This window comes from Sturnus vulgaris, chromosome 2 (assembly GCF_052056855.1).
Source record: "Sturnus vulgaris isolate bStuVul1 chromosome 2, bStuVul1.hap1, whole genome shotgun sequence".
NCBI lineage: Eukaryota > Metazoa > Chordata > Aves > Passeriformes > Sturnidae > Sturnus > Sturnus vulgaris.
This window is the reverse complement of record NC_142244.1, coordinates 102777959-102795885: the sequence shown is the minus strand read 5'-3', so window position 1 is coordinate 102795885 and position 17927 is coordinate 102777959. Positions and strand designations below refer to the sequence as shown.

Sequence of the window (17927 nt, the reverse complement as noted above, 5' to 3'; positions counted from 1 at the left end):
AGCTGAAAATACACACAACAGACAGAGACACACACATGGTGTTGAAACTCACCTGAGCCTCCCCTATGAGAGCATTTCTCCAACCAAAATTTTGTAGACCTTGCAGTGCCAAGGGGAGATCTGATGCAGAGGATGACAGAAGCCTTCAACAGAGCAGATGCTCTACTTCTTATACCCTCTTTTTTTCCTTTGGCCACAACTTCAGGAAAAAAGTGAATTTAAATGAAAGGAAATAAAATTAATTTAGTGAATTCCATGCTTTTAAAATAGTAAGGATTAAATTAATGGGTTTTCTTTTATTTTTTGTATTTGTGGAGGAAGGCTTAGCTCAATGTCTTGCACAATCCTCACTTTTGTGATATGAAAGGTAATTGAAGGATCTGTAATATCCCATTGGTTTGATCACTACTCCTGCTCATGGCATTTTATAATGAATATATAGCTTATAAATAACATTTTGGAGGTATAAGGTTGTACAGAGATAATTACACGGCTGAAATGCATTGGCACAAAGCCAAAGGTTAAGCACTCTCCACCATCCCTCCTAAATTGAATAACTTCACTTTATGAAGTGTATCATCAGATATTGTTTTCATTACTCTCAGAGGGCAAATTAAGGTTAATAAAAATCCATTCAAGATTACCCATGTATGTGAATATTTGTATTTTTAGAACTTTTCTTTGTCAATTACATTCCTCACTGACTGTGTTTATGTGAATACAAGTACATAGGTCAAAGCTTCAGCTCATGTTTCTACAATTTCAGACTGTTTTACCTCTCTTAGACAGATTTCCTCTATACTGGATTGTGGGACCCTGCAGGATTTTTCAAACTGAGCAAAACACTAAGTGCACTCCTTCCACTAAATTGTGGTTTCTCATGTGCCCTGAATGCTGCTATCCTGTGTTTCACTTGTCCCACAAAAAAGCTGTTTGACCCATCTGCTTCCGTCCTCATCCCAGTATTTGTTGTATATCCTTTTGTTTAAATTCTATATTAAATAGCTTATTCTTCATATAAGGCAACCCAGTATTTTGTGAAGTCTTCAGCAATCTGAGAAACCCTTTAGTAGAGCTGAAGAGGGGGGAATGGTTTTCCATTTCCTGTGATAAATTAGTTATATCTATAATCTGAAATAGCACACACATACTGGAGTCACCTCTTCTCATACTCTGCTTTTACAACATCACCATCTCACTACAAGTGTCCTCTTTCTGCTCTGCTGCTGCTGCCCCTCCCCTCTTCCTACTGCCCAAGAAAGAGGTTGATTTCTCACTTGATAACACCACTGTTTCTGCCTCTCACCATAAGAAAGAGCAATATAGGAAATGGCCTGGTGTACGCGAATATTTACCCAGGATAATCTTTCGGCCTCTGAAACAAAGTTCAGGGACTTTGTTTTTCCAGAGATGGCACTTGGTGGACTTTTTTTGGTCTATGAATTTTGATTTTTAAAAGTCTGTGTACTGTCTTAGCAGAAAGAAGAACTTTGGGCAGAGTTATCCTAGTGGTAACATTTCGGTATAATTTTTAAAAGAAAAGTGGTTTTTCCACCCCAAAAAATTAAAATAAGAAATCAGTAAGTTGCTTTTGTTAATCTTAACATTAAATGAAAACATTTGTCACAAGCTAGTTAACATTGTCAGTGTATTACAATGCAGTATTGAAGAACAAAACAGTAGAAAAACAAAAGAGAAATAATGATTGGGAATGGTTGGAGGTAAAATATGTAAAGTCGCCATTTATAAATCTGTGCAACTTTCTAGGCAATTGTTTGTTTCAGGATTTTTTTATTTGTTGAATGAAACAGTGTCTGAACAACTTTTCTCTACAGGTTATTGACATGCCAGAACACAATCCTGGAGATATGGGAGGAACAATGAGACTGGGGAAGAGGAGGACAGTTTTTAAAACTGAAAATTCTGTTTTAAGTAAGTTATTTTTCTGCTCTTATGACTTTGCCTTTTGGATAGGAGCTTTGTAACATGGAAAATAAAAAATCCTATAATCTTAAGCAAACAGTTAGGTGGCAGCTTCCCTGAGCTCATTCACTCTGATCCTGTTATTTACATTTACTGAGAATTGGAGTGTAAAAAAGAAATGAGAGATATTCATAACTCCCAGTGAAACTGTCACTGAGGGTCCAATGCTTTTTTAGAAACAAAGACTAAAATGTTGATAAAACTGAAATTCATTTTGTGGTAGTTTAATTCATTATGTTTTTGAGAAGACTGCTTTCTTCCTATTTTCTAGCCTGGTCCTGAAAGCAGTCTAGTTTGGGAAAGCAAAGTATCTGTTGCAGAAAAAGAAAATTATTTGCTGTTACAGGATGCTTCAGATAACAAAATAAAAGCAACCAGAATATAGAAAAAAAATATTTAAGTTGATCTATGTGTATTTTAGAATTGAAGTAATAGTTGTCTCCTATTAATCAGCCCATTATACAGTAGTAATGCAGATGATGCTGCAAAGGTGTAAAAAGTAGTTTCTTATCCATTGACTAAATATATATTTCTTACATTGCCCTGCCCTTGATATTGATCTGAGGTATTCTCTCTTTAGCTATGTTAAACTTAAGGAATGTATCCTTCTGAGTATTTAAAAATGACATCTACTTCAGCAGGAGACCAAAGTGTAATACCATATGCACATTTAATGAAAAATCTCCAATTCTAGAGATGCCCATACTGGTGATCTAACTAGCCTGGGTGATACTTTGCCTGTATGTGATATGGATATGCATATCACAATGTATAAGTTGTTGTGTGATCTAAGCACTTCTTGGAAAAGTTAATAAAAATTAACATGTGTTGTAACCCTGACCAATATTAAGAATTGTTTAGATCTATTTAGGTCTTTATAAAGAATCATAAAAAGCTATGGTAGTTTAAACAGGAAATCTTTTTTCTTTTTCTTATGCTTTACAATTTGAATGGAAATAATAGTTATGAAAAGGGGATCCCTTAAAATTAAGACATACACCATTTTTTGTAAAATGGCACTACTATTATCCTACGATTTTTAAGATGTTCTTGGCAGTTTAGTTCATGTACCAATCCCCTAGCAAGACAGTAATTGTCATGACCTTAGTGTAAATTGAGAGTAAAGTTTGAGCCATGATTATAAGAGATATGATTAAAATCTGGTTTACTGCACACCTCTAACTTGCTCCTTGTTGCTGTGAAATGTGGAGTGTTCAAGATGATGCACAGAAGACTGCAAGAGTCATTTGGGTAATGAGATCAGGAAAACAGAAAAGCAATATTTTCTGTTCTTTGGAGGTACTATGCCAGGTGCCATGCATAATCTATTAAAATGGAACAGATGCTACTAAAAGGCTTCTTTCCCTGCATCTTTTGTGTGCAACTGTTGTAAAACCCTGAAGGGGTTTTACATTGCTGGTTCACTCAGACTTTTTTCTGAGCTTTACAATTTAAATTAGTTAAAGCATGTTTAGATTCTAGTCTGCCTGTGCTATTTCTAGTCAAGGAATGTTGACTATGAATCCTGAATAAACTCAGGTAACAGTAAATTAAAAGAAACTAGTCATCTAGTCACTCAGGGAGAACAGAAAAACACAATGAGATGAATAATGACTTGTTGAGTTTACAATGTGTTAAATGTGACTTTTTTGAGGTTTAAATTGCAAGGAATAATTGTAGCAACTATTAAAGCAACACTTCGGCTTAAATTTATCTTTTTTGTGTATTCAGGGAAGCTTTATGGTGATGAAATGTTTGTAGAGGAGCGACACAGGCATCGATATGAGGTAAGCACTGTCCTTTGTATGGGTCCACTCCTCTGTGTGAACCTTATCTGAGATAAGGTGCCTGAATACTTCCAAAATACTGTCATTCATGGAGACACAAACGAGGTGGATTCCTGGAGTTATCTCTGAGGTAATTCAAAAGGGATCTGAATCCATCAGTGTCCCTAAAGGGGCCTGAACAATCAGATATGTGCATGCTGTAACTGATTCAGACAATATTAACCTTCCTTAAAAGGGAAGAGAACGTGATGGTAAACTTGCTCAAAGTTTGGATATTAACTGAGTGGATGAAACATCATCAAGGAAATGAGACAGCTCACTGCAGAGCTCCTTAGTTTGAAGGAAGAGCTGCATCACAGCTTTTGTCATAACCACTGAAATGCAGTATTCAAAGGGGAGGTCAGTCTACATCTAGTGGGCCATTTTAAAATGGGGGAATGCAGACTGCTTGGATTCAGGAAGGCAGCAAGCAGAAGGGGCCCTGGCTTTAATTTTTGAATGCTGCATAGTAACTTTTAAAATTACTGATTCATCTCTTTATTTAATAAACATGTCCACTTTTGCAAATTTATGCCAGCGTTGTTAAAACAAGAAAGCAAAAGTTCCCAACCCTTACCCAATTTTCTTCATTCTTGTATGTATGTAAAAACCATTACAATTAACTGCTACTCTTTGTTAAATCCAAAAAGAAACAGAACTACAATTATTTTTGCTTTCCATGTTCCAGGTGAACCCAGAATTGACTCACTGCTTTGAAGAGAAGGGTTTGAAATTTGTTGGCCATGATACAGAAGGGAACAGGATGGAAATTATTGAACTGGAGAGTGAGTGTCTTACTTGTTTGTAATACTTATTGCATCTATTAGAACTGTATAAGCTATAGGTTGTTGAATGGCATGTAGGCACAATATTTAGCTGTCATAACAACCATGATCATTTTGGGGATATTGCTAACTCCACCTGTGTATTACAATGGGTGAAAATTCAGAGTAGGTTAAGAAAAGTCTTACTTTGCAAAGACTGTGCGTGTGTTTGATTATGTGGGACAAATGTGCTCCTTTTCCAAATGGTCCTAAATCTAACTCAGGGGGATTTGGCTATGGAAAATCGTTGAGTGATTTGGAGGTCATATAGTCCAACCTTCTGCTTCAGCACAGGGCTACCTTCCAGTATAGATCAGATTCTCCAGTTATATCAGTCAAGCATTGAGTATCTCCACGTGTGCTCTTGCTTGGACTTCAAACTACTCACCACTGTTCTCTGAACCCAGAAGTCTGGTCATTTTTTAAACACTCTTTGTGGTCTACCCATAGTCCACAGCTTCCAACTTAAAGGGTAGGAAAACGTATGAAAAGCTTTGCTAAAGTCGAATTCAGGAAAGCCAGTGCTCTCCCTGCATCTAAAGACAGATTCTTCTCAGGCTGGTGCCAGTTTTCCTGACCTTCATGTTCTGAAGGTCAGAAATGTTCTGTGGTTCCTTGGAGCCTTCTTTTTGTCTTGAAGAAGGGCATTTTTCTAGTCATCAGGGACCTCTCGCCTTTTATAGATTTTTATCTATAAAAATGTTTCACAGTGACATTGCCCTGCTCCCTAAGCACCCTCAAATATTCTTGGTCAGGTCCCAATATGTGTTCATTTTGCTTGAGTATATGAAATGTGTCATTAAATATGACATTACTGGAGTATATTACCTGGAAAGTCTGTGAAATCTTCATCCTTGCAGCAGAGACCTTCAAAACTTGACTAGACAAAGCTGTCAGCAACCTGATTTGATTTTGTTTCTGCTTTGAGCATATTGTTCTGAATAGACATGCATAAATACATATGGAAAAACTGTGACAATAACATGATAAATGTAAACTGTTGTTGTGCCCCTCACCCCCCACCCATTCATTTAGTTTTACATACAGGTTTATTATTCAGTTTTTATGAATCATAGGATGATTTTTCCTTAGTTTGCCCTACTAACCTTCTGCCTCTGTTGTCAGTTGCTTTTTGTGGAAAGAAGTTTTCTGCTGCCTCACCCTTAAATTCATATGTGCTGCTCTGGCTTCTGGACACTAGTCTGAAATCTTCAATAAGGTTTTTTTCCTAAAAGTTCTTCTACCAGCTTCTTCCAACATTGTGTAATTTTCTTTGATATGTATCTTGTAGATCATCCATATTTTGTGGGAGTTCAGTTCCACCCAGAATTTTCCTCAAGACCTATGAAACCTTCACCTCCATACCTTGGACTGTTGCTAGCAGCAACTGGGACACTGAATGCATACCTGCAGCGTGGATGTAAATTGTCTCCAAGGTAATCTTTCTTTATTGCTTGCCTACAGTTTAACAGTCACATTTTTGGAGGGACGATCCCATCCTTCAATTCAGAAGCCTAGAAGAGGAAAAAAGAGTTCTTCATGTATTTATTTACTTGTGGCTGTGTGTGCCTGGGTGTTAAATAACCTGCAAGCAGGAAACACAGTTCCTCCCTTCTTCCTTTTCAGAGGCTATTAGGGCTAAAGCCAGAACCCCACATTACAATCAGAAAAAAAGTAAAAATCGTTAATGAATTCAAATGAAGATTGCAACCTTCTGTGTTAACTTCCATTGACAGTAGCTTCATAAGGAAAGAGATTTGCTAGAGGATCAAGCAATGAAGGGAAATTTGTACCTAGTTGTACTTGAATGATGATAGCAACAACAAAGAAAACACTGATTTTATTTTGCAGTAGCTAAATAATAAATACTATCTTTCAGGGGCAAGCCTGAAATAAAGCAGTTGAGATACCTTTAGACTTGCAGAAGGATTTGGATCTAGGTCAGGATGGTTCAGCCAAAACTCAGTCCTTGGTCTTGGACACAGAGGCTTTGGCTTATTGAATGTACCATTGTTTTTTAGCCAGGGTTAACTAATTATTGTTTATTTCAATGATATTAATAACGGTTAAAATTTCATTATAATAGCAATAATAAAGAAGTCAGAGGGAGGGTGTGGGCGCAATAACAAAAAATTAGAAAAAAACATAAAATGACTGAATAGTAACATCGAACAGATCTAACTCTGGCAGGCTGGCTTTTCCTCTAAACAAGACACCAAACTTGTTAATTCTATGGGTTGGGTTTGGCTTTTTTTTCCTGAGTCTTGTGTTCTATTAAAATAAGGTCTGTTTGTTAAGAGAGAAATAGAAATTTTATTCAAGTTTGAGTAGTAATGGGAAAACAGCCAGACCAATCTGTTTTGGTTCTCTACTCCTTTATGGGTATCAGATTTTATTCACTGTGCCCAGTTGTGCAATGATGTACATACAAAGAGAATGAATTTCTGATCTGCAAACTACAGCTTGATTGAAACACTCCTATTACCTTAGCCTGTTATTGTTAGAAGTGGTCATAATTCTAGCTACCTTTTAAAAGGTGTGGTTGTGCAATATACAGATTAAATTTTTGTGGTGCTTGGCAAGGCACAGTCTTCCAGCACAGTGATCTTCAGTCTTCCCCTCTTTGTGGGCACTCTGACTCACACTTCATCTCTCTTCACAGGCTCCAATATCCTTTCTTACATGCTTCATCCCATAAGTAACCTTATTTATTTCTCTGAGATAAGGAAAAATTACTTTTTTTTTTAATGAGTGATCTGCATGTGTCCTGCTAATTTACATCCCTTAGCACTGGAACAACTATGCTATCTAATCCTGACCTAAAGTTTCATCCATTACAGAATTTGCCCCACTTAGACTTACTTGAATGAATCATTCAAAATATATACCCAACTCTTTTTCTTCATGTTCATAGAAAAAACTCCTACCAAATCTTAAACATTTAGCAAAGACAAAAGTCCATACCCCAAAACTTAATATATAAAATTGCAGGTTTTGCTGTTTACCTAGTTACACAGCAATCAAGCAATACCCCTGTGTCTTGAGAAAGAGCACTGGAATAGGAAGGCATTTTGAGGCTAAAAGGAGGAAGATTTTTTATGGAAGAATGTTCAGGAGGGAGCTGCAGTGTTAATGACAGCATGTGCACTCATATTAATATACCCACCTGCTGAGTGGAAAGATTTCCTATGTAAACCTTTAAAGCCCAGAATGCTGGTGATTTCACTGAGTCGTAAAGCTAAGGCATGTCCTAGCAAGGCTGAAAGAAATGTGAGGAGAGGATTTTCTGCACAGCTCATCCAGCACCACCCACTTGTGTTGTAGTGATGCTGTTGACTAGAGCAAAGTAAGCTGCAAGAGAATTTGTGCAGACCAGCAAGCTGAGCAGATTTACTTATGCAAGGCTACCATAAATACTAAAAAGAGAGTGAATGATGTATTTCCTCTTTTCTCAGGACTTTGTATTTCAGCATGAGAGTCTTAACAGGAAACTATTACTCTAAGAAATGTAATAGCCCCATAATTAGGGTGCAATTTTAGAATATTTGACACCTGGACAGAAGCCCTAGCTTGTAAGCAAAGCTAATAATATCTTAAAGGATGCATTACAACTTCTGGGAGAGTGCCCTAAATAAATGAAAGTGAATAAACCGCCTCTTAAATTTTTGTGAGGCTAGTCTGGTACAGATATAGGCCCACGTAGGCATGAGCATATCAAGTTTGAGACTGGAATGCATCCTCTGGGGGAAATTTAATTCTTAGAAACTTCCATGTATACACCAAGAGACAGTCAAGAACTGACCAAAGGATCAGGGCAACTCAGTGATTAATTGTTATTTATTTACCTGAAGTACTAGTTGGGCACCTAAGTTGCCTTTGTGGTTTCAGCTTCTTGTGCTTTATGGCACAAATGCCCAACCATCAAAGCCCTGCACATCACTTCCTTGTGAAAGGTTTTAGGTCATAACCTTTTCCAAACCTTTCCATGGAAATACTGAAGTCACCACTTCATATAGAAGTGAGGAATGTGGTTTGGAGGCTGCTAGTTTACATTTTCATTTTCAAGGACAGAGAAAACCAAAGCTACATGAGACTCAAAGTGTACAGCACCCAGAAATATGCTGCTTTAAAAGAGAATACAAAGGGTTTTAATAGGAAACTAGTGGATGAAAAAGGGAACTTCACGTATAATGTTGCTGGCTTTTACTAAGACTTATGTAGCTTCATTTGGAAAAAATTAATAAAAACTGACTTTGGGAGCAGTATAATTATAGGTTGCAAAACCACTGGTGTACAATAAAGCCATGTTGCTTGTTTTATTTTGGCTTGTTTTTTTCCCCTTATCCAGTTAAGCATCAGCAGGCTTTATTTCTTCTTTGTCTACAACTAGCACCTTTGTTAATGGCCTGCAAGAGTAAGCCCGAGTGCATTAATTATATTTGCAAATAATGTCATTTGAATAAGAGCTGAAAGCGCTATTCAGAACAAAGAAGTAACAAAAAAAATATGTAGGGAATTTAGTAATCTCTGGTGAATATAATGACATCTTTGGAGGAAGAGGATAAGAAGCTAAAGATAAATAATTTAAACACAAATATCCAGTACAAGGGAGGTTTTCCTAGGTGAGTAAGTATAGGCCTATGACTACTGTGAAAAAAAAACTTTTACAAAGCATTAGTGAATATGCTAATGTGAGGCACCAATCCAATGCCATCTAGTCACAGAGTACTCATTTGAGTTCTGGGCAAATTATTAATGAAAGATGATGACGTATGAGCTGTGTTCAGAGACAGGGAACAAAAGCAGCTAGAGAACAGAAGGAATGCTGCATTATATAAAACACCAGAAAACTCAGAAAATTTGCCCATATGGTGCTTCCTGCATTAGCATGGTCCAGCTGTCTCTCAGATCAGCTGTGGAGGACATCACCTATGAACAGAGCAGAAAACAACCTGTGTGACACGTTCTGGTGCCTGATGTCCCCTATATGTTGTCCCCACTTGAGAACACATTTGGCACAGCATCATGTTCCTGCTCAATCCAGACACTTGATTTGGAAGAAAAGTGATTTGAAGATTGTCAAGAGAGCAGCAAGAGAGGGGCTGCTCCATGGAAGATGACACTGCAGGAGGCAGGGGTGGGAGCTGTCCTGGTAGGGATGGTGTCCTCACCAGCAGGAGTCAGTACCACAGCTGCCACAGAAGGCGAGTGCTCTGGCTCCAGTGACCTTCCAGTGGTGCAGGCCCCAGGTGGGATGGCTGGGGAAGCAAAGACCCTGTTACCCTCAGAGCTCTTACAGAAAACTACAGAAAAGTTTTAAAGGAAATCCTTTCTTAACTATACTGGTACTTAGTAATGGCTGGTTATGTCAGCTAACTTTGTCATTTAAATGTTAAATGTTTACAGTGAAAACCCTTCTGAACTAGTCACCTCAAGTCTTCTTCTGTAGTTGTTAAGTGAAGATGCTCTTTAAGGCACCAGATAGCTCATTATAACTGTTCTGTGGGTCAGTTATACATTACACACTGCCAGAGCCTCCAGTGATTGTAGGGAGCTGCTGGTGCCTATCCCAGATGAAGATACTGTCCTAGGTGGAGTTATGTGAGTGCAGGTGGCTGGCAGGTCAGAACTGGGGAATTCTGGGTTTGTGCTGAGGGATTCCCAAATGAAATGATGTTTTATGGAAGCATAGGATTGCATCATGATGACCATAATTTTAAATGATAGATAAAATTTTTATGACCCATAGATGATATCTATGATTTTTATGACCATATAATGATCATAAAAATATGTACCAAGAATATGGGTGACTGCAATTATAACCATTGCACAATCAAATATGTATTTATTCAAAATAATGTTTTAACGACATAATCATTTAAATAATTCAGCTTTTTGGGGAAAAAATACATTATAATAATTTGCAGATTTCCTTCTGCTGAGTCCTTAAAAGCTAAGAAACTTAAACAACTGCAGCCTGTACTAAATTTATCTGCACTTCATGTATCTTTAATTTCCACTGAGGAAGAAATGCACTTAGCTTGGCTTCTTCCAGGGCATAGCATTACTGTAGTAACTGTTTTAATTCCTTATATTTCTGGAAAAGGAGTTTTTTGTCAATTGTACATTAAAAATGAATGAAAGAAAAGTTCCCCTGAAACTGCCAAAGGCTTTGTTTCTAAAGAATATTGATCTGAATTTTCCAAGTTAAAACGGAGTACCCATTTTATAGGAGGGAAGTGACCTAAATTCTTCATCACTACGACTAAAGTGACTGACTAGATGCAGTGACACTACATAGAGTTTTGTTATATTTTTCTTTTTTTGGCCTCCACTTTGTATTCGATATCCCACCAGAAAAAAAAATAAAAGGGAAGAATAAAACTGTTGGGGTTCGGTTTTAGAACTGGTGGCCTCAGATCTGCTCAGTAGCTCCTTTTTGTTGGAGTCCGCTGTTGTAAGAATTGTTACAAATAAGATGAAATGGGTATCAGGCTCCTGCCCAAGATAATTACTAATTAATTTGAACACAAACTGAGAGAAAACTTGCTGAAGCAAATGTAAGCATATTTTTTCAATGGTTGGCTCAGTGTGAAAAAGAATTTCATTAAGGAAAGCTGGGCTTATTTGATTTCTCATCACCACCACTTTCACAGCCAGCAGATTTAAGTAAGATTACTTGATACTACCAACTGTGAGCACAAAGCATCCATTTGGGTTTTGTGTTTAATATCTGTGTACAACTCCTTGTAATTTGGAACAAAGTATGCATTTATTCCAAAGAGAAAAGATGGCTTGCTTATGGTTAATGCCACCTACAGTTTTCCTTCGGATTACACATGATACTAATGTGTTTGACATCAGAGTAAATCTTAGAAATCTGACAGCAGTGCTGGTTTGAAGCTGTAACACACAGGTGTAGATATGCCAAGTTTCACAAGTCCCTGTTTGCTTTTAAGTCCACTGGCAGGTTAACTCTTGAAGTTCAGGTTTCCTTGGGCCCAAGTTGTTATTTTTAAGATGATGCCAGAGGTTCTGGGTGTGCTTAGACGTATCATTCAAGCAGCTGAAACTGAGAGACTGACAGCTACCTGAGTCTGAAGTCTAAGGGCTGATCCTCACCTGGGTATTTCCCCTACCTTTCTCGCCCTGTGGCTTGCTTGTGAGACAGAAAACTGATTTACACCCCATCGAGTAGCCCTACAATAGGGGAGGCTGAGGTGCTGCTGCAGAAGTCAAGAATGTGATGATGACAGCCCTTCTCTGGGATGTGGTGCCAGATCTTGTACTGAAATTGAGCAGTGTGGGAACAGGAACAAAATTGTCATCAGCTGAGTAAGTGGTTTAGCCTCTGTGCTAGTGGCCAAGTGAGCCTCAGCTTTGGCAAACTGAAAACAGGCTTAAGAAGTTTGGGTGGTAAGTCAGTGAAATCACAGAAGCATCCAGGCTGTGTGACTACCCCTGTGGGCAAATCCCTCTAAGAGCTGTGTCACTGAGTGGGGGAGGACCTATGATGAGAGTGCTGGGTGGGGATCAGCACCTGAGTGCCTCCAAGAGATGAAGCTGGGTTCTCCAGTTCTCCACTCACTTCATTGGTCAGTGAGCACTTTTACTTAACCATCTGACTCCCATACTGTGGTGTTTACAGAGCTCTGGCATGGTTTTGGGCTGTGATTGCCACTGGGCAGCAGAGCTAATTAAAATAAAAAGAAGTTCTCTGAAGACTTTGGACTTAAATCAGGGCTGTTATAAGAATATGCAGTTCTTTGCAATCAGTTTTATTCTCTGTTCTATGCACAGATATAGTTCTATGCACTATTTTGCTGTGATGTGAAAATGCAAAACTGTTTTAATAATACTGAATTTTTGTTCCATGTTTCCATGGGTATTTTCAGAAAAAAGTAAGTACGATGTTGGTGATGTTGTGTTCGTCTGTGTGCATCTGGCATGCTTGATCATACTGTTAACAACACTTTCCTCAATTGAACTGTGTAATTGATCACCAGCTGATGAAATTATCAAATAAAGCATTTCACACTAGCCTGATATGACACATCCTTTATAAGAACCACATCAGCAGTGTGTGTGTCATGCAAGGAAAGGGCAGAATGCTGTAGACAAAGTCTTAATGTTAGGACAGCCAGACTATCTATGCCGTTTTACACAAATATGGTACAGTGACTTGCTGTAACTGCAGGAGACTTTCCTAACAGAGGTAGAATTTAAACGAGGTGACTCTTGCTGCCATTCCTCCTGTCCCACTCTTTTTAAGTGTCTATTTTTTAACCTATTCTTTATTTGGTTTTCCTTTTCTCTCAAAGAAGAGAGGGTGAAATTCAGGCTACAAAGCAGTGCTCAGTAACGAGCACCAGAGTAGCTGAGTGCAGTTTGGTCACTGTTCCACAGTGCAGTCTCATCAGAGATCTCCAGCTGTGGGGCTGCATGGCTCCCTTGAAGCGTTACTGGCATCCACTGATAGGGCTCTGTCTGGCTGGGTCATGTGCTTGATGTCTCAGTAGGAGATCATGCCCAGAGATGAGGAACACCATGAGTGGGGTCCTGTTGTCTGCAGGATGAAGGGATGTGCAGTAAAGGCAGATGTGACAAGACAGCTGTGCAGTCAGTGGCTGGCATAGAGTTGGTACCCAAGGCTGTCATGATGTTCCCACATAAATGAGGTCTGAGACCCCCACCTGTACTGTGCTAACCACAGCCTGTGCTCTGAAGGGTCACAGGACTGACCAGAATTACTGCTGCTCAAATGTGCTTATTAGTTCCCTGGGCTCCCTTTGCTGGCTTCTCATCTGGGAAAATTAAAATGTCTGGAAAACAGACTGTAGAAGTGAAGTATAGTAGGGAAGGGTTGAGGCTGGAGGCACTTCTGAAGTGCACTTAGATTTAAGATAAACTTGGAGACTCAATAGACATCATACTGGCTGAAAATGTGGTTTGTGGGCACTTCTTTCTCTCAGTCTCTGTGGTGATTCCTGTTTTTCACTGTTTCCTTGTTCTTGCCACTTATAAAACATTCACTTGCATGGCAGTTTGGTCTCTGTAAACCAGTCTGCTTCTCTCAGGACACAGCAAAAGGGATAAAACCTCTAGAAAAACTGTCAGGATATTGCTTGGTACAATGAAAATTATTTGTGCTTTAACTAGAAGAGCAAGAATTGTAATCTAAGTGTAAATTGAAGAATTGTGAGCTAATAAACTTTCTTTTTTAAATAACTTTTGTTTTTTGTTAAAACAACTATTTTCTTTACCATAAGGGAGAAATTCCTTTTATTATAGCTCTGAAGATGTGTTATTATCTATCTTGTTAACCATTATCATAGACATGCAGCACCAGCAAAATGCAAAATGACTGTACAGGAGTCAAGCAAAAAGAAATTGAACATACCATTGATCAGGTAGAGCATTATTTCTTATCAGATCTTAAAGTCCAAACTTCACCCCATTACTTTAGAGGAAGGTGTTCCAAATACCATGTTCTTAGCATGAGTCTAAAGAACTTTTCTGGAAATGGGTTGCATTTGAGGAAAGTGTTGGTCATATGCATCGTGGGTTGGAGGGCTTGAAATAAAATATTTAGTTTAGACCTTTCTGAATTCTTACTGGTTCCAACAGTGACAGCTACAGTGACCTAAGCGATGACAGCTCTCCAGAAAAAGAGTTTCCTTATTCTGACACAAGCTGAAATGATTATATGAGAGCACAGAAATGGATGATGCAATTGAGGTAAACTGAAATGTTTTGATACTGCTTTATGACATTGATTTAATTTAGACTTAAAACAGGAGATAAAGTTAACTTAATTCTCCCATTTGTTTCAAGTCCCATCTGGGAGCTTATGTCTTCTTTCTTGTCTGTAGCATTTAATTGTTTTCCTCTTCTGCTGCTTAACTTTGAAATTGAGATGTTAAAGTCTAAGTATTTTGGGTACATCTTTTATGTAGGATGCTGTACAAAACCAAGCTGTGCTAGTGTTTGATGATATATTAAAAATACATTTTAAAATTACATTTTATTCTTTTGTGTCTTCAGTTTACAACTTGGAATCACTTCAACTAGGCTGTGTAGACGTTACTTTTTATTTTGGCTTAATATTTGCCTGTAATTGCATCAGATGCATTGATATGACAAAGACATCCCAACATAAATACTTGTATTTAATCTGCAGAGTGGTAGAGCTGCAAACAGGTTTTATGAAATTGTAGCTTTCTTTGCCATAGGCTTTGCCAGAGTGATGCTTGATTAGTTTTTTATTCACCTGTAAACATGATAGTCATAGTTTTCCTTTTAGTTTGGAGGTTGTATTTCCTGTGAGACACCTGATCTCTGCAGGATCTGGCCTTGAAACTTGGTCTTACTTTATTTTTCCTATGCAGATTCATCAGAGCTGAGGCTGGTATGACACTCTCACTCAGCTTCTCAGTATTTCTGAGCACTTTTGTAAGGAGGACACAACTTTCACCTCTGATTATGTCTCACATGGTGTTGACACTAAGCAGCTGTGCCAAGCAGACAATTAAGGCTGCATATGAAGAATGCCTTTCTGCCTGATGGTCTCCTGATCAAAGTAGAGGCATGAGATACTAGAAATTGGAGTTCAGTCCTTAGATGCATGGATTTCTCCTGTGATTTTCAATTGAATTCTTTTTTGCTCTCCTGTACTACATGTTAAAGATAATGATCCATCCCCAGATCATGAGAGCAAAGAACAGAATGTTAAGTGATTTAATGACTTGGTACATGTACATACAGTACTGATGCCTGTCCTAAAATAACCAAAAAATAAGTAGACAAAATTTTCCTCTTCGCTCTTACCTGGATCCTTCCCACCTCCAAACATCACAATGGCTCTGTTTGTTTCTTGAGACCAACACAAGGTACAGGACAGTCCCTCTGGAAAAGCCCTTGCTTTCCTCAATAGAATTTATGAATGGTAGTTCTCTGTTTACTGTTGCAGCCTGACTTGTTCAGTGCTTGGATGAATGTACTTTTGTGATGCTTTTAAGTGGTTATCAGTATCCAAGCTGATTTTGTTTGAACATGTCACTAGTGGATACCAATTATTATTCAATAGGATTACTCTAGAAAAGATTAAATAACTAAATCCAGATATAAAAGAAAAGCATTGGCTTATTTATTTTTATCTCTTGGTTAATTCTACCCATTAATCAGAGCTGGATACACATGTTTACTGTATTTAGCTTTGTGGTTTCATTTTGGTCTGTTTGATGCAGGTGAAATGCATCTACTTGTAGAATTTACATAGGACTACTTTGAAATGAGTCAACAAATTTGAGTGAAAATTACATAAGCATGAAATAAACTGAGTTACAGATGAAATATTTTTAATAATTGTTTTTTTACATTTATTCTTCCTTCCTCTCCCTTTTTTTATGTTACAGAAACTTGTGAATGGGACAATATTGAATAGAAGAAAGTAGAAGAGTAAACTGCTTGCAGTTCTCATACTGTTTCTTCCTCTACTATGTTCAGTAATTCTCATTACAGATGACAGTTTTACTATTCTGTAGCAAAAACTGTTCAGTGTAAATGCTGTTTCTCTTCAAAAGTTACCAAATGGTTGTGCACCTTAGCTGTTAATCATTATTACCTTGTCCTATATATCAATTCACTAGTTCACAGCTTTCTTGATTTGAAGGAAGATTTGACTGGTTTCAGTTTGCCTTGGAAGAGAAAGAAAAAACGCATTAGTTCTTGGGAATGAGGTGGGGAGTGCACTAAAACATAAAAGGGAAAATTGTCTTACTCTTGAGCAGTAGAAAACTGTTTCAGGTTTTTTTCCCTATTAAGTTTGTATATATTTTTTTTACCTTTTTTGCTGTTCAATATGTACAAATGAAAAATGGTTGCTGTTTCTCAGGTCTATGTGATTATAGTAATTAATGTTGGATACAAGTTTTTTCACTTTGCTTTTATAAGCGATTTTATTTCACATAAATTCATTTGCTCTATTTCTCCTGGAAGTCTGATAATACTGAACATAATTCTGACCTACAAAATTACAGAAGTGGTATTAGAAGGTGGTTTCATATTTGTATTTTGTAAGAGAAAAAGTAAATATATTCATATGTTAAACTCCAGTTTTAACACTTGCGTGAAAGCTGTAGAAACACAAGTCATAAACCTGGGGTGTTATCTGGGCTCCACCTGTGCCATACTCAGTTAATTGCAGTAAATAAGTTTCGAGCAAATTAAGTAAGGTTCACCCTTGTTTTCCTGCATCCTGTGATCACTCCATCACTGTGGCACTTACTCCCGAATGGAATGGAATTATGTGTTTTGATTTAGAAATCACACGTTACTCCACTGCATCTCAACTGCAGGCAGCCCTGCAAAGCCAGAGCTGGAGCCTGAACCACTGGGACAGAAGAGGAAGGTGAGAGGTGCTGTTCTGGGTGTAAGGCAGCATTAGGGTGTCAGGGGTGTAAGGATCCTATTAGCAGTGGGGCATCATCAAACCTGTCACAGAAGCTGAACCTGAGCTATGTAACTGATGGGCTCCAGATACTTGGAACATATTTAACTATAAAGAAAAATTCTGAATTTTGATCATTGTGTTTCATTTTGGTTTTGGGTAAAGTATCTTCTTTAATTCATCAAAAGTCAATACTTGCCCAAAAGTAAGCACCACCATGTTCCTTATTACAGCTTTGTAAAACAGCAAGTTTGAGAGCTATGTGTTGGTCTAGAAAATCTCAGGTTACACAGCAAATTTCTCTTCACTAAAAGAAGCTTTAATGGTGATGAAACATAAAATGCATTTTTATGGCCTCACTTTCCTAAAGTAGTTTGTGAATATGTGCCTTAGAAATGCTGACAGCAGAATTGGTGTCACTATATGTCGTCCCCAAAAAGAGACACAGGCCACTGCTTTGTGAAAAGTGAAGAATTTCCTAAGATTGTCTGTATCATGAAAATGTATTTTCAAAACATTTCAATAAATGGTGTTATTTGGAAGTGTGTGGGTTCCTACTAAAGAATCATGGTGCCATTTGTGAACTGCGATGTTAAGGAAAGAATTCATCATTTAATCATCTCCCAGTGGTATTGTCTGTGAGAAAAAAAGGAGGGGTCAAAAAGACATCCAACCTGGAGTGTAGCTGGAAATGTACCCTTGTCAGTGCTCTTCCATGTAAAAGCAGTGTTCTGCCACATGGGATCCATCTCATACTTGAGCTGACAGAGGCAGCAGCATGCTGAAATGAAGAAGGCAAACAAGCCTTTTCCAGCCAAATCCTGGGCTGCCTTATGAGTGTTG

At 37.9% G+C, this 17927-nt stretch overlaps 1 protein-coding gene across 1 annotated transcript in view; it reads left to right on the top strand.

Moving 5' to 3' along the window:
- CTPS2 (CTP synthase 2) overlaps window positions 1-17626 on the top strand; it is a 58296-nt gene extending 40670 nt beyond the window's left edge. The window contains exons 14-19 of the mRNA XM_014875841.2: window positions 1836-1932; window positions 3715-3770; window positions 4498-4594; window positions 5925-6069; window positions 14264-14374; window positions 16051-17626. Of these exons, the coding sequence (XP_014731327.1) occupies window positions 1836-1932; window positions 3715-3770; window positions 4498-4594; window positions 5925-6069; window positions 14264-14333 (465 nt within the window). The 3' untranslated portion in view covers window positions 14334-14374; window positions 16051-17626. The remainder of the gene's footprint in view (window positions 1-1835; window positions 1933-3714; window positions 3771-4497; window positions 4595-5924; window positions 6070-14263; window positions 14375-16050) is intronic.
- The last annotated feature ends 301 nt before the right edge of the window (window positions 17627-17927 follow it).